We start from the raw sequence: 14535 nt of genomic DNA, 5'->3' as shown, positions 1-14535 counted from the left end.
AACAGGAAAGTCTCCAAACACTTGGAAACTAAACAATACACTTTATAAATAATCCATGGCGTCAAAGAGGAAGTTGCGAGGAAGTTAAAAGATATGTCGAACTGAGTGAAAGTGAAATGTTCTGATAATGCATTTCATAATTAGGTAACTAAAAGGTGTAGCTTTTATTAAAAGTCAAAAAAATACAAAAATCACAATTTATTTCTGAATTTGAATGTTTCTGTAAGAATATTTTGTTAATTCCGATTGCTACTGCTGCTGTTTCTTGGAGTAGTCGATCGGCAGAGGGTAGCAATTTTATTGAAAGAAAGCAGAGCAAAGTTCTATGAAATAATTATAGAATTTATAAACTATTTATCCCTATTGATTCTTCCGTTCAAACATCACTAGCCTATCAAGAGAACATTCAGACATAAACAAGAATAATGGGATTCCATCGGCTCTGATACTTTTGCCAACTTTTAGCCATATAAAAAAACACCTTTACACATACTTTTCATTTTTTTTAAATTTTTTAAAGGTTTTAGTTATTTAATCATGGAAGACACAGAGAGAGAGGCAGAGACACAGGCAGAGGGAGCAGGCTCCATGCAGGGAGCTCGATGCAGGATTCGATCCCAGGACTCCAGGGTCAGGACCAGAGCCTCCCCGGTGCTCTTTTTTCATTTTTACTGTAAACGTGTATTTGTGAAAATAAGAGGCGAAAAAATGCAACAAACCGTAACTTGATTTGTATCTTTTCAATATTTAGACACACGGTGTGTCTGTTTCCCTTTCTCCTCTTACCCTGGGCCCAGCCCACGTTAGGGCCCCTCCCCCCCATCCTAACCATCCTGACCCTCAGACCCGCAGCTCCCTTTTCCTGCAAAGGAGCTCACGGAATGGGATGCAAGAGGCCACCGAGCAAATAGGGCTGATCTAAGAAGTTGCCTCGCTCTCCGCGTCCGAGGAGCGGTCGGGAGTTCTGTTTTATTGTTTCGTGTCTCGTTACAGAATTCGTTTTCACTTTTACTTTGTGGGGGGGGAGGGGAGGGGGGGAACGAACGTGCTTGAGGTTCGGGGCTCAGGAAGCGCAGACGCGGAAGGGAGGGATGCTGCGGGGCGGGTGGGAGCGGCTCGGGGAGCGGCTCGGGAGCTGGCTGCGGGGGGGGCGGGGGGGAGCGACCGACCGGGTCCCCGTGCGGCCCCGCAGCTCGGCCCCGCAGACGGCCGCACGCATGACGAAGCTCCTGCCCCCCGCGGCCACGCCCGCACAGCCTGGGCGCGCTCGGGGCGTCCGAGGGTCCGGTTGCCATGGCGAACGCGAGCGCGTGAGCCCCGCCGCCCCTCCCGCCCCCGGCCGAGCCCGGGCAGCTCCGACGCTGATTGGTCGCTGCGTCCTCATTATGCAAATCACTTGCGTAGCCTCGGCGGCCGGCTGCCTGACGTCACCAAGCACGGGGGCTGGGGCGCGGGGCTCGGCTCCGGGAGAGCTCGGGCGGGAGCCCGCGGAGCGCCGCGCGGGGACCTCGGCCCAGACCCCAGCGTCCCGCCGCCGCCGCCGCCGCCGCCGCCGCCGCCGCCGCCGCCCGGCCCCGCCCCCGGCCCCGCCCCCTCCCGGGCCGCCCCACCCCCTCTACGCCCCCGGCCCGGACCCCGCCCCCTCCCCCCTGGCCCTCGCCACCGGTCCGGGGAGGGGACGGCGGGCCCGGCGGGAGGGCGCACCGGGCGGGGACATGGCCGCGGCGCCCGGAGGCTCTGCGCCGCCCGCCGGCCCCGGCCCGCGCCTGGGCTTCAGCACCGCGGACAGCGGCCTCGGCATGAGCGGGCTGAACGCGGGTCCGGCCGTGCCCATGAAGGACCACGACGCCATCAAGCTCTTCGTGGGGCAGATCCCGCGGGGCTTGGACGAGCAGGACCTCAAGCCGCTGTTCGAGGAATTCGGCCGCATCTACGAGCTGACGGTGCTGAAGGACCGGCTCACCGGCCTCCACAAAGGTGCGCGGGGTCAGCCCAGCCCAGCCCAGCCCTGCCCTGCCCTGCCCTGCCCTGCCCCAATCCGATGAGAGTGGGCCCGGCCCGAACCCCAGCCTCCACCTGCAGCCCCAGCCTCAGCCCTGCCTAGAGTCAGTCCGGTACCAGCCCCGCTCCAGCCCTACCTCCTCCCCGGGCCACAGAACCCCCCCAACCCAGAATTTTCTCGCTCACATCCTCCCACTGATCATCACTCTCATCCCCTGACACGTTCTCCACTCTAACCTCTAACTCCCCCCCCCCTTCACCTCTCACCTCCCAACAGTCCTGACCTTTCAGTTGGACCTCCTTCCATCCCTCTCGTCAGACATCCCAAATCCTCGGATTTGGAAACTTGTTTGACCTTTGGGTCTCCAACACCCTCAATCTCCCAAGCCCCGGACCCAATCATTTCTGACCTCCTGCCCCAGTCTGGTGCCAGCCCACTCAGGCCTCACCACCTGCACACACGTCCTGGACTCGTACCCCTCGTTGTAGCCTCCAAGCCCAGCCACCCTCACAGAGCCTTCCTTTGATGCAGACTGCTAACCTAACCACCACCCCCTCAAGCCCAAATTCTTCCTTTCCTAAGAATCCAGGCCTGGCTAACTCACAAAATCCAATCCCCCCCCCCCCCCCCCCCCCCCGCCCAGGAAGCTCTCGGCTCCAAATTCTACCCTTATATTCAACAATAACCCAATCTCTCCAGCCTCCTGCTAGAATTCCAACACTGCTTCTTCTGACTTGAGTCCAGAACGCTGACCTGAGCTGGGAAAAATCTGCCACCATGTTGCCCCCTCGTTTCAGGTTTCCTGTCAGCTGAACCCACACTTCTTTTATCCTCTAATCTCCCCCACTCTGGTGCCTCATCTTTACCCCTCCCCAATCCTTTTTATGGCCACCTGCTTTCCTTCCTTCACAGGCTGGTCCTGGAGCAGAGCCTGTGGACCAGAGCCTCAGGGTGGGTCAGGTCGAGGAGGCGGAAGGGATTTTCTCCCTGCCCTTGCTAGAGAGACAGGCACCACAGTCCTGTCCAGCCACACCCCTTTCTTCCTGTAGAGAGAGGGAGGAGGCTTGTTTACATGCAGAAAAGTCTGTCCAGGCTGGGCTGGAGTAAGAGAGCCAGAGTCACATGTCATACATGGGCAGGGGAAGGAAATTATTTGAGGAGAAACACCTCTACCGCTCCCCATCTTCACCATGCTTTGGTTTCAGGATTTGAGGGGGAAGGGTCACCAACTATCCTCCATGATTTTCCTGGGAGAAAAGTGCTAGGCCCTGGGTAGCAGCTAAAGATACTTTCCCAGGGGCTGAGAACAGGAATCAGGCTGCCACCTCTTTTCAACTGGGAGGCCGTGGGAAATTCCTAGGCACACTTACACAGGGGCTTCACGAAAATACCCATAGAAGATCTGGGACCAGCGAGATAGCGGTGCATCTTCCACACTTTGGGGTGGGGTTACTTTCAAGGGAGCATGAAAGAGTAAAACTGTACCATCAAGATTCCTTCTAATGCGGTCCAACTGCCTGGCTGTCCATCCATCCATAGCTACTTGCTTTCTTATTTTCTAGACATTTATTTCCGTATGTAAGCACAAGCTAGTCTTTCTGGGCCATCTGTACAATAAGGGAAGTGTATAAGATACCTTTAATCCTCACTCTTCTCATTCGAATACCATCAGAGTCTCTGGACTATTCCCTCATCCTTTTTCTCCCTCTCCATTTAGCACTAATTCTTCCTATTTTATATTTTCATTTGTCTCTCCCTCAAGCCATGCTCCTCTGTCTTTCCACCCCCCTCCTTCTTCCACCCGCTATCCCGGGTAGTCCACGTGGGGCTCCTTTGGGCAGCAACTGGGCCCTTGAGTCTTTCAGATGGGGCCCAGGCCCTGCCCAGTTCTGACGTCAGCTGATATGGCTTAGTGGCAGAAGATGGAGCAGAGATGTAAGCAAAATCAGGTGTTTGGTGATTTATCTCCAAAGCAACCCGAAGTTCTTTCTCCAAGGCAAAGTTGCTTGCAAGATGATTCGGGAGGGTCTCCACGTCAACATCTCCCTCACTTTCTCCCCAACAACAGTGATATCCAAAAGCCAGAGTGACTCATTTTCCTTTTGATGGCGGGGTACTGAGGGTGTCAGCCGCAGTGCTTTGAAAACAACATCAGCCTAGGAATTAGAAGATTCCAACCCCTATTCTGCTACTGACACACTCTCTGGGTTCAGTTTCCCTAGTGATACAATGAGAGTTTGTCCCAGGTGTTCTCTAAGGTCCCTTTAATTCAATGACTACTGGGGAGCCATACACCTTAAGGGGGCAGCCACACAGAAGACATCAGAGAAAAAGTTCCCATTTGCCTCACTAGTCTGTTGAGGTCTAAATGGAAAACTTCACGAAGTTCCTAATAGCTTCTCACATCCACTTTCTCTTCCTCCTTTCTCCTTTCTACACTCAGAAGGCTCTTTTTGAAAGCATAGATCTTACCATGTCAGATCCCCGCTTAAAATCCTTTAGTGGTTCTTCATTGCTCTTAGGGGAAAGTTCAGAATCCAACTGAGGTGTACACGGTTATAGGTGACCTGATCCCTGCACACCTCACTGCCCACTCTGCCTCCTTTCACCAGTCTCCAACCAAACTAGTCTTCCACCCATTTCCCCAAGACACCAAATTCTTGCCTCAGTCTTTATACGGACTATTCCCTCAGCCTTAAATAATCACCACACTTCTTGTGGTTAAGCCCTATTTGTTACTGAGGACTCCATGTGTTCTTTGAAGCATTCCACAACCCTTTGGACTCAAATTATTGCCCCTCATGATTCTTCACATAATCCCCGTGAGAGCAGGGAATGTGTCTGTCTTGTTATCACTTCATTCCCAAGCCCATTATAATGCCCCACCATAATAAGTAAGTATTCAACAAATATTTTCTGAATGAGTGAGTGCTCAATGGCTGTTGGAAAGGAGGAGATCCTTGCCTCAGTGCTTCCTAGCAGGCTACAGTTTCTGAGGCTGAACCTAAAGAGAAGTAGGACTTCTCCTTCTCTGTCCCAGAACTACTGGCTCTTTTAGAGAAGTAAGATTTGGGGGCACAATAACCCTTTAACAGGCCCTATCTTGAAGCACTGGGAGCACTGGGAGACCAAACAGATCAAGCTCCTTGGATAGGATTGGAGGTCCCTGAAAGGTCCTCTCTGCAGAAAGTCCTTAAAGTAGCCCCATCATTCAAGCCTCAAATTAACCCATTCCTCAGCTTCAAACTTGGAGGAGGGAGGCCTTAAGAAGAAGTTGTGGAGTCCTGGGCTTGGCTCCCAACCCTCCTCCTCCTTTTTGCCTCCTCCCATCTGAAACTGAGTTGGGAAGGAATTGAGGCTGACTCTAGGAGAGTCTGTGAGTATGAATTCAAAAAGGAAGGGGGAGGCCGGGGTTAAAGCTGAAGGCAAAGCCGCTTAGGAAGGTTTAACCCCAACCGGACTTAGGGCTGGAGTGGGGAGGGGAGATGTGGGATTGTATGAACATGTGGCTGGATGTGGGTACACATGTTCCCTAGGCAAGAAGCCAGAAGCAAATGAGAGAGAGCCAGAGTCTAGGACTCAGACACATGAAGCCTCTCCCTTCAGAGAAGGTGGGAGGCAGAGAAGGCTTCTCAGAGCAGTGCCCTTGTTAACGGAGAGTGGCCTTGAGTTTGTCACTTAATGGGGTCTTTCCAGGAAGAGTATTTGGGGGTTTCAGGAAACCCCCTGAGCCAGCCTCTTCCTCCCCAGGCTGTGCCTTCCTCACCTACTGCGCCCGGGACTCTGCTCTCAAGGCCCAGAGTGCACTGCACGAGCAGAAGACCCTGCCAGGGGTAAGTCCACCCGGGTTGGGGGGTGGGGATCACCTCAGGCTGGGAACATGCCCTGTGTGCATGCCAAAGTAGCATGTAGGGGCTGGGTTGGGACAAGGAACTAGAAGCAGAACCACCTCTCTAGGAGGGAGCTTCACTGTGCCCTGGACAGCTAGCTGTAGGTTCTTTGTTATATTTAGTCTTCTGACTCAAAGAAATGGACTTAACACTCGGGCCAAGTATTCACCCTATCTTTTCAGAGAGGCATCAGTGTTGTGGGCTACGCTAGAATTTGTCAACCTTGGCTAAAATCATGGCTTAATGTGCCATTTGTCCCTGGTGTGAGAATATAAGCAGATACATGGGGTAGAGACTCTGCTGGGCTGGCATTCTATTTTTTCCTGTTCTAGGGTCCTTAAGAGCACTTCCCTCTGTCCTCTTCCTGTAATGTTTTTTTGGGTGCCTTGACTCATCAAGATTGCTTTCCCTCTTTTCCTCACAAACACGCGGTTAAAGCTAAGAGGACCTGATTTTAGGCCATTATATATCAATGGCCCCTAGTATGGCCTTAGCTAATGGCTAATCAGTGGACAAAAAGCAAAATGGGACCTACAGACCATGTGGCAGGAAGGGAGTGGTGATTGTTAGGAACTAGAGTGGGTTCACCAAGAGCAAATCATATGACAGAGTCTCATCTTATCTTGTCAAAGGAGTGCTGTGTCTATAACAAGAGCACTATGCAAATGCCCTGGATGGGCCAAGCCTGAGACTATATCCAGTTTTAAGCCTCAGACTTAAGAGGATCACTAGCCTATCAGAAAGAGACCAGGATGGGATAGGGACATAAAATATATGTCATGGATGATGGTTTGAAGAAATTGGAGATATTTGGCTGGAGAAGATAGGTTTTATGGGGACTTTAGTAGGGAGGCATCATAAAAATAATTATTAAAAAGACTACTTTTTGAGTATCACAGACCTAGATTTGAATCCCAGATTTGTCATTTACCAGTTCTGTGTCTCTAGATACACTACTTAGATTCTTGAGCTTCAATTTCCTCATCTATAAGGAGTGGGTTATACTAACACTTAGCTCAACTGTGCTATCATGAAGATTAATTGAGGCTTAGGAAATACCCGACACAGAGTAAGAGCTCAATAAATATTACTGTCGAGGTAGGGGCAACCATCTTCCGTTTCTGAAGAGGGATTTGGTTTTCTATGGGTGGCTTTAGAGGGCAGGATCAGGATCAGTGGTAAAAGGAACAGGCACTCTAATTTCAGCTCAGTATAAAGAATCACTTCTCTGAATTGGAGCTGTCCAGCAACGGCACCAGCTTTACGTAGAGCTGATCAAGTTGTTAGCGGACCATCAGGCGGTAGGACCAATCCCAGTAACTGAAGCAACATGAGGCTCACTCTTGAAGACCTAGCGTCAAATAACACCAATATATAACCCTCACCAAGACTCTTGTGTGTAGACTCTGGAGTCAGAAAGACCTGGGTGTGGATCCAGGCCCTACCACTCCCTAATTCTGTGTGTGACCTTGGGAAAGTCTTTACTTCTAAGCCTGAGCATCCTCATATGTAAAACTAAATTAATAGAATTGTTATAATAATTAAGTGAACGAACTCATGTAAAGTATTTAGCACAGTTTTTTTTAAGATTTTATTTATTTATGAGAGACAGAGAGAGAGAGAGGCAGAGACACAGGCAGAGGAAGAAGCAGGCTCCATGCAGGAAGCCCGATGTGGGACTCGATCCCGGGACTCCAGCATCACGCCCTGGGCCAAAGGCAGACGCTAAACCGCTGAGCCACCCAGGGATCCCCCAGCACAGTTCTTGATATACAACAAGCACTCAATACAGGTTAGCTGCTGGTGGTAGTAGTAGTAATAGTAACAGCAGCATTTGTAGGGGTAGTAGTAGAAGTTATTACTCATCCAGCCATGAGAGTAAATGACTTCTGCTGCTAAAATTGAAAGTCACTGAGACAAACTGTAACATTCCATGTGGGAAACCGCATGGTAAAGGTGCAGAGACAGAAGGAACAAGATGGGTGTGAAAGGGGGTTGGGAGTGTGGAGGAGGGCCCATGTGAGCATGGGCCAGGCCAGAGAGAAGATCCACCAGAGGGCAGTGGTGGAAGAGGAAACTTTGGATACCAGGCTAAGGGATTTGGACTTTATCCTAAAAGCAAATGGGAGCACTGCAAAAATTAAGATGAACTTGGGATTTAAAAAAACAGAACAAAACAAAAAAACAACCCTCTTCAACCAGCCACATGGCTCCATGAAGGGAGGACCATATAAGGCTGAGGGCACCTGAGATAAGACCTACGACGCTCTAGCCTAGTGGAATAATTTCTGAAGGAGAAAAGAGACATAATAATAGTAATAGCATTTGTTGATTCCAGACAGTGTTCCTAGCATTTTGCCTGTTCAAAGTCATTTAATCCTCTATGAAGAAGGTATTATTGGCCTTCCCATTTTACAGATGAGGAAACTCAGTCAAAGGAAACAATTGACTTGCCCAAGGTTATGTGGCTACTTGGAGGAAGATCTGGGAAGATCTAGGTAGTCTGGCTTCAGAACTCATTCACTTAACCACACTACACTATTACCTACACCAAGCTGGTGGTAGACGGGGTCTAAGGTTCTGGAGGGGATGGTGACTGGGTACATCTGTCCTCTCCTACCCTTTTATCTGGATGCTTCCAACATGGCCTTGGCTTTGTACTGCCAGGATTGGCTTTATTCACCTTCTCCAGCTTAACAAAGTGAAAATTAATATTTAATTATTCTCCTAAATGAAAATCGATGGCTCTGTTGGCCAGCCCAAGCAATGTCCGTGCCATCAATCTTTCCTCTGGGCCTGCCAGGGGCAGCAGCAGCTTTAGTCACCTGGCCTCAGGCCCACTAGCATGAAGGGAGGAGGGTGTCCAGCTCTCTGTAGGCCTTGGGTCCTGGGCACAGCTGCCATCTGCTGGAGAAGCAGGGAAAGACTTCAATCTGGGCTCCTACTAAAGACAGGCAGGACTGTCCCTATGGGAGCAGGAAAGGTTGGGTCTCCCCAAATAAAAAGCCTGAACCCCTAAGGAACATTTCATAGTGTCCACAGGACTGGGACCTCCCTTTGGCTCCCTTCCACATGCCCCTGCTAATTTCTATTACCTATCAAAACTCGACTCCCTATTCAGGACTTCCTTGAAACCCCAGTGGTCTGTCCCATCTTCTGTAGCTTCTTTTCCATAAAGCTGAAGCTACTTCTTACAGCCTCATTCTAGGCTCCAAAATATACCTAAAGAAGGAGAGACCAACCTTAGCCCAGAAGGTGCCCCTCTACTTCTCCCTCCCTGCTCATGACCTCCTTTCCCTTGGGCATTCATCCCTTCAAACACTGTGAAGGAGACAGACATAACTGAGTTCATTTGCTTTTGCAGGTTGTGCCCTGCACAAAACAGCTTGAGTGGAAAGGGCAAGTGGGAGCTAAAATTCAGCCATGCTCTATTGACCAAGCCATGCATATTATCACAACGCTGTGTCAGCTCAAAAGAAGAGGCACATTTTTTTTCTAATTCATCCACAAAGTTGGGGGAGAGCCTTTTTGTAACTCACACAAAGGCACTGTATGTGCTAGCATGTGCCTAGTGAGTAAATCAGAACCTTTGCCCTCAAGTAGCTTTTCCAGCCCAGAAATAAGTCATTGCATTTCAGTGCGGTTTGCATCTGGGCACATATAGGAAGCATCAGGAGTGGAGAGAGAGGAAATGCTACCTGAGCCTAATTTGACCATATTTCATCACACTTGAGGGTCTAGAAAGCTAAAAGACAAGGCAACTTCTGGAATTCTGGGTACAGTCTGAGAACTGGCAGGAAAGGTGTTCAATGAAGTTGGCCAAGGCTCTACGTGAGTGGAGAGTATTGTGTATTTGGGGCAGCAAGGGAGGCAGGACTCACAAGTTTGGACTGTCAATCTTAAGATCTTGGGCTTTGTTGGGAGACTTGCAATGGGGAACCATGCGTGGATTTTAATCATGGAAGAGTAAGGGACTGGTTTTAAAAGCTCAGTCCAGCTACAGTATGACGGTTGGGTTAGAGAGGAAGCAACATCGGAAGCAGATGATCCTTTAGGACACTGTTGCTTGAGTGCAGCTGACTGATGATGCTGGCCTAGAGCTGAGGATAGGGCAGAAATGGGGAGGAGAAGATAGACTTGAGAGCTATTTTGGGTATTCATATAAATCCTAGAACTAGTAGGACTTGGCAGTGGATTGAATTAGAAGAGGGGGTGAGGTACAACAAAGAGCTGAAAATGGTGAAGTTTGCTTTGTCTCTGCTTCTCTCTTCCCTGCATCTATAAACCTCTCTGTAGACCCACCAGTAATCCTAATAAATTCTTCTCATGGTGGGGGCTCTCAAGAGGTTGAGAGAGCAAGTGCTCAGTGTAAGAAATAGTTGGCATCAAGACAGAAGTGTCTAAAGAGGGTAATGCTGAGCCCAAGGCAGGAATCAAGCAGGCAGGGAAAGAGTGTAGGGCTTTGCCTTCCTTTCTGCTGGCAGGGGCCAAAGTACCACGGCCTCATGTATGTCTGTGCTGCATCCAACCTTCCCCACTCTAATGCCTGGAATAGATTGTTCTCTCTTCTTTCTGACATTCTCTCCCTTGATTTCCCCTCTAGGGCTGGGCCCTGAAGCAGATGTGGGCCTGGACTCTATCTACATGGGAAACTCTCAAGGGAATAGGTACTCAGCCAAGGGCAGGAGCTCACTTGAGGTCCCATGACAAATTCTTGGCCAAGAAGGCAATGCCCTCTTTTCCTCAAAGGGGAGCCGGGTTACCTCACCCTACTTCCACATCTCTCCCCTGGCTGTGGCAAGAATGAGGCAGGATAGAGCTGCTCAGGTAGTTCATGCAGACAGCTCTCTTTCTCCTCCAGTCACACAGAGCAGACCTAAATCCCAGGTGTCCTCCCCAACCACTTCCCAGTGGCGACCGAAGAACTACCACTCTTCCCAACTCTGTCCTTGTCCTCTCGGGCTCCTCCCCTGGGATTTTCCCTGAATCTCCAAACTCCCAAACTGCCAATTTCCTCAACACCTAAGCCATAAACCAAGAAGTCAGCCAATATTTCCTTCTCTCCCTCAGTTCCCACATCCAATAGGATTTTAGTCCTGTTAATTCACCCTAACCACCTCTTGAATCTGTCCATATTCCTCTGCCCTGGTCCAGGTCACCCTCACCCCTTACCTGTATCATTGATCTTCCCACCTCTGATCTTTCCCTTTCCAATCTTTTTTCTGCATAGTGACAGCTCATGGGATCTTTCCCTACTTAAAATCCTTCCCTGGATCCCTGTTGCCTTTGAAATATAATTGAGTCAAAATTCCTTATTGTGGTTTTCACAATCTTCCCCAGTCTGGCCATTGGCTACCTTTTAGTTTTACACCCTTCGATTAAAAACAAACACAACACTGCAAGGTAGGATCATGATTCCCCTTTTTACTAATGTGGGTGCTGAGGCTCAAAGACCTTAGAGAAGTTGCCAGTGACAGAGCCACAGACTTCTTCAGACTTGCAGCTCCCTTTCCATCCCCCAGCCATCTGGAGCGCTCAGCCTCCAGCTCTATCTCTTCCATTATCGCCACAGGACCCAGTGACCCCAGTCCTGCAAGGCCCAGGTCAAACTTTGCCTCCTCTGTGAAGCTTTCCCTGTGTCAACCTCTCCAGCTGGAGTCAGCCTCTCCTACAGCACTCTCCCTTGCACTCCTCCTAAGGCCCTGGTCACTCTATGCCTCGTTACTTGTGTTCATGTCTTAAGAATGGAATTGAGCAGACAATGTAAAATCATGGACTTCAGCAGCAGACAGACCTGGGGACAAATCCCAGCTCAACCACTTACCCACCACGTGAACTTGACAAGTGATTTAACTCCCTCAGCCTCAGCTTTCCTAGCTATACGATGGGGACAGTGGTATTACCTTGCAGAGCAGTTGGAAGGAATTTAGAGGCGATGTATGTAAAGTGTCCCAGAAAGGGCCTGGTACATAGTGGGCTCTTAGGAAATGGTGGCATCATCTTCCCCTCTATGAGTCACTGAGGACAGTCCTAGGGGTCATTGCTGTCTCCCATGAAGGGCCCAGCCCAGGGCTCTTCCCAGGAAATGCTGGCAGCATGCCCGAGTGGTGGAAAGCCTAGGTGCCCAGACTCTCGGAGGCTGGAGTCTTTCAGGTCTATGGGACATGTATATACCACCTGAGGCCCATGCTCCATTCAAGAGTGGGGGAGGGGGGGAGGGGGAAAGGGGCGTCCCCCAGAGCACCGATGAGCTCCATCTCTCCAGAAACCCAGCCGGGGAGGCAGCTGCCATGGAAACCACTGCTGTCACATGTGCCTGTCACTCTAGGTTCCAGAGAGAAATTCTCAGGATCTATTTAAGAACTAATAAAATAATGATGGTCTTGCTCACGCTCACTGCGCCCCACCCCAGGCTTCTACCCGTTTCTCCTCCCCTGCCATACTCCTCCCTGCCTTCCCTGTGTTTCCTTCCTGACCCCGTATCCCTTCGTTTCCTTCCCGTATCCACCAGTATATCTCTCTTTCCTTGCCCCTTTCTGGGTCTGTCTCTCTCTCTCATCATCTCTGTCTTCTTGTGTTTCTTCATCCTCCTTGTTTCTCTGCTCTCCATGGCTCTGTCTCTTGGTCTCTCCTCCACAATCACAGGTGGCCATGCCCAGGGACGGTTCCCGTTCCTCCTGGTCCCTGGTCCCGGCCAATCCAGACCTGTCCAGCTCGCCCTGATCTGCTTGGATTGATCTGTCATCCCCTCTAGACTGCAGCCTGAGTCCTGTCGGTGTCTCGGCCCCCACCCACAACCTGGTACACTGCAGGGGCTCCACCACCAGCGGGTGGGTGTGTCAGAGCGTATAAGAACCTGAGCCCTGGGTGGGAGGGGGATTGTGCTGGTACAGGCCTGGCCTGTTTTCCTTTCCTCTTTTTTTTTTTTTTTTAATAAGCCCTCCCCACTCCCCCACCCCCAAATTTGATCCAAAGGAAATTGCTCAACTGTGACTGCCAGGGCGTTACCATGGTTACTAGGTAGCACTTGTGGCTATGGTAACAGGAAGCTGCCTGTTGTCTCGGCAACGAGCACATTGGTAGAGGATGGAGTGGCCCTGATTGGTGCAGAAACAGTGCATTTCCTGAAGGGAGGGGGTCAGATCATCACCTTCTCAGGCCAGATGGGCATCAGTACCCCTTCCTCCATGAACGGGAAGGCCGCTGTTCTTTCCTCCCGGCACTCAGCTGTCTGCCCCCAACAATAATTCCTCACATCCTACGCACCCAGCTCTTGGCAGTTTACAAAGACCTTTTGCGTCCCCATTATCTCATGTGATCCCCACAACACCCATGAGAGGAAGGTGAGATGGGGATTCAATCATGAATTCTCTCAGGGTGGTTGGGGGATGGGAATGTGTGGGGGTGTATGTCGAAATCACCTAGGAGCTTTTTACAAATTATACAATCCCCCAACTTGAGAGTCTGGTATGGTTCTCAGGTGATTCTTATCCATCCCTGATCAGGGAACCCCTGAATTAGAAGGCGAAATCGGTTGGTGGGGGAGGGGATAAAGGGAAGAGTCAAGCTGCTTTCCAGGTTTCTAGCTTGGATGACTGGAAGGATCAGGTCCCGGCAAAAAGATAGGCTCTGGTGCGGGTGTGTTGAGTGGAAGATGCCAGTGGGACTTTCTAGTCAGGATGTCCAGCAAGTAGCTGGTACATGGGTCTGAAGCCCAGGAGGGAGGTGTGGGCTGGGGATGCAGAGCTCTGAGTCAGCCCTGCGAGGATGGTAGCTGAGGCTGTGGGTGTGGGCGAGACTATCCAGGAAGAATGGGAACAGCGGGATGAGTAGGGCCGAGGATGGTGCCCTGGAGAATGCCAGCATCCTCAAGGGAAGGGGGGCCCAGGGAGGGACCTGAGTAGGTGAGTGTAGAAACTGTAGTGACACAGAGGCTGGGGAAGGTTTTCCCTCATTTAACAAGCTGAATCCAAGAGAGGATGGCTTGCTTGAAGTCATACAACCATTAAAAGGCAGAGTTGGGGTAGACAGCACAAAGTCGGATTCCCAGATTGTTTAATCTAAATGACATATAGAATTATAGTCTCAGTTTTAACAAAACACAAACCTTCGGTGTCAATTCTACCCTCCCACCCAACTCCTCTCACCCAAAGCCTTTAAGGAGGCCCAGGAGCCAGAGGGACAGGGCTCACGTAGTCCTAGCCCAGAGCCCAGAGCAGGATCTCTTTTGCCACCACGGTCCGTCCTGCTTGCCACCAAGCTTCCTATCACCCCACCCTTCAGGTTTCAGCACCTTCTGAATTCCCCAGTTTAAGGAAGAATCTTGGAGAAAATCTATAGTCCATTGTAAGAGTGGTGGGGTACAGAGTTCAAAGGGGCCAGGGCTTAGATCCTGAGGCATCCAGGGGAGGAGAAGCTGGGTGCCAGGGCCAGGTAGTCATGCTGACTGGGTGTCTTGGTCCAATGTCTTTCAGATGAATCGTCCGATCCAAGTGAAGCCGGCTGCCAGTGAGGGCCGAGGAGGTAACTTCCCTGTGTGACAAACCTCAGGGTGTCACCCACATAGGGGGTGGGGGGCTTACTCCTCGAGTCAGTCTTGCCCATGGTTTATTACCAGAGCTTCCTTGGGTCAGGGGGTAAGTG

The 14535-nt window shown here is 50.7% G+C and overlaps 1 protein-coding gene across 11 annotated transcripts in view; it reads left to right on the top strand.

Moving 5' to 3' along the window:
* Positions 1-1645: 1645 nt before the first annotated feature.
* The window catches only part of CELF6 (CUGBP Elav-like family member 6), a 30326-nt gene continuing 17436 nt past the window's right edge, over positions 1646-14535 (top strand). For 4 of the 11 annotated variants that reach the window (XM_072809509.1, XM_072809511.1, XM_072809513.1 and 1 more), the window contains exons 1-3: positions 1701-1977; positions 5753-5835; positions 14367-14415. In XM_072809509.1, coding sequence (XP_072665610.1) covers positions 1716-1977; positions 5753-5835; positions 14367-14415 — 394 coding nt within the window. In that variant the 5' untranslated portion in view covers positions 1701-1715. Of the gene's footprint in view, positions 1978-2914; positions 2954-5752; positions 5836-14366; positions 14416-14535 lie in introns of all 11 variants that reach the window. The other 7 variants (XR_012022911.1, XR_012022910.1, XR_012022909.1 and 4 more) reach the window with 7 other exon arrangements.

This window comes from Canis lupus, chromosome 32 (assembly GCF_048164855.1).
Source record: "Canis lupus baileyi chromosome 32, mCanLup2.hap1, whole genome shotgun sequence".
Classification (NCBI taxonomy): domain Eukaryota; kingdom Metazoa; phylum Chordata; class Mammalia; order Carnivora; family Canidae; genus Canis; species Canis lupus.
The sequence above is the reverse complement of the archived record's forward strand: the minus strand, read 5'-3'. Positions and strand labels throughout refer to the sequence as shown.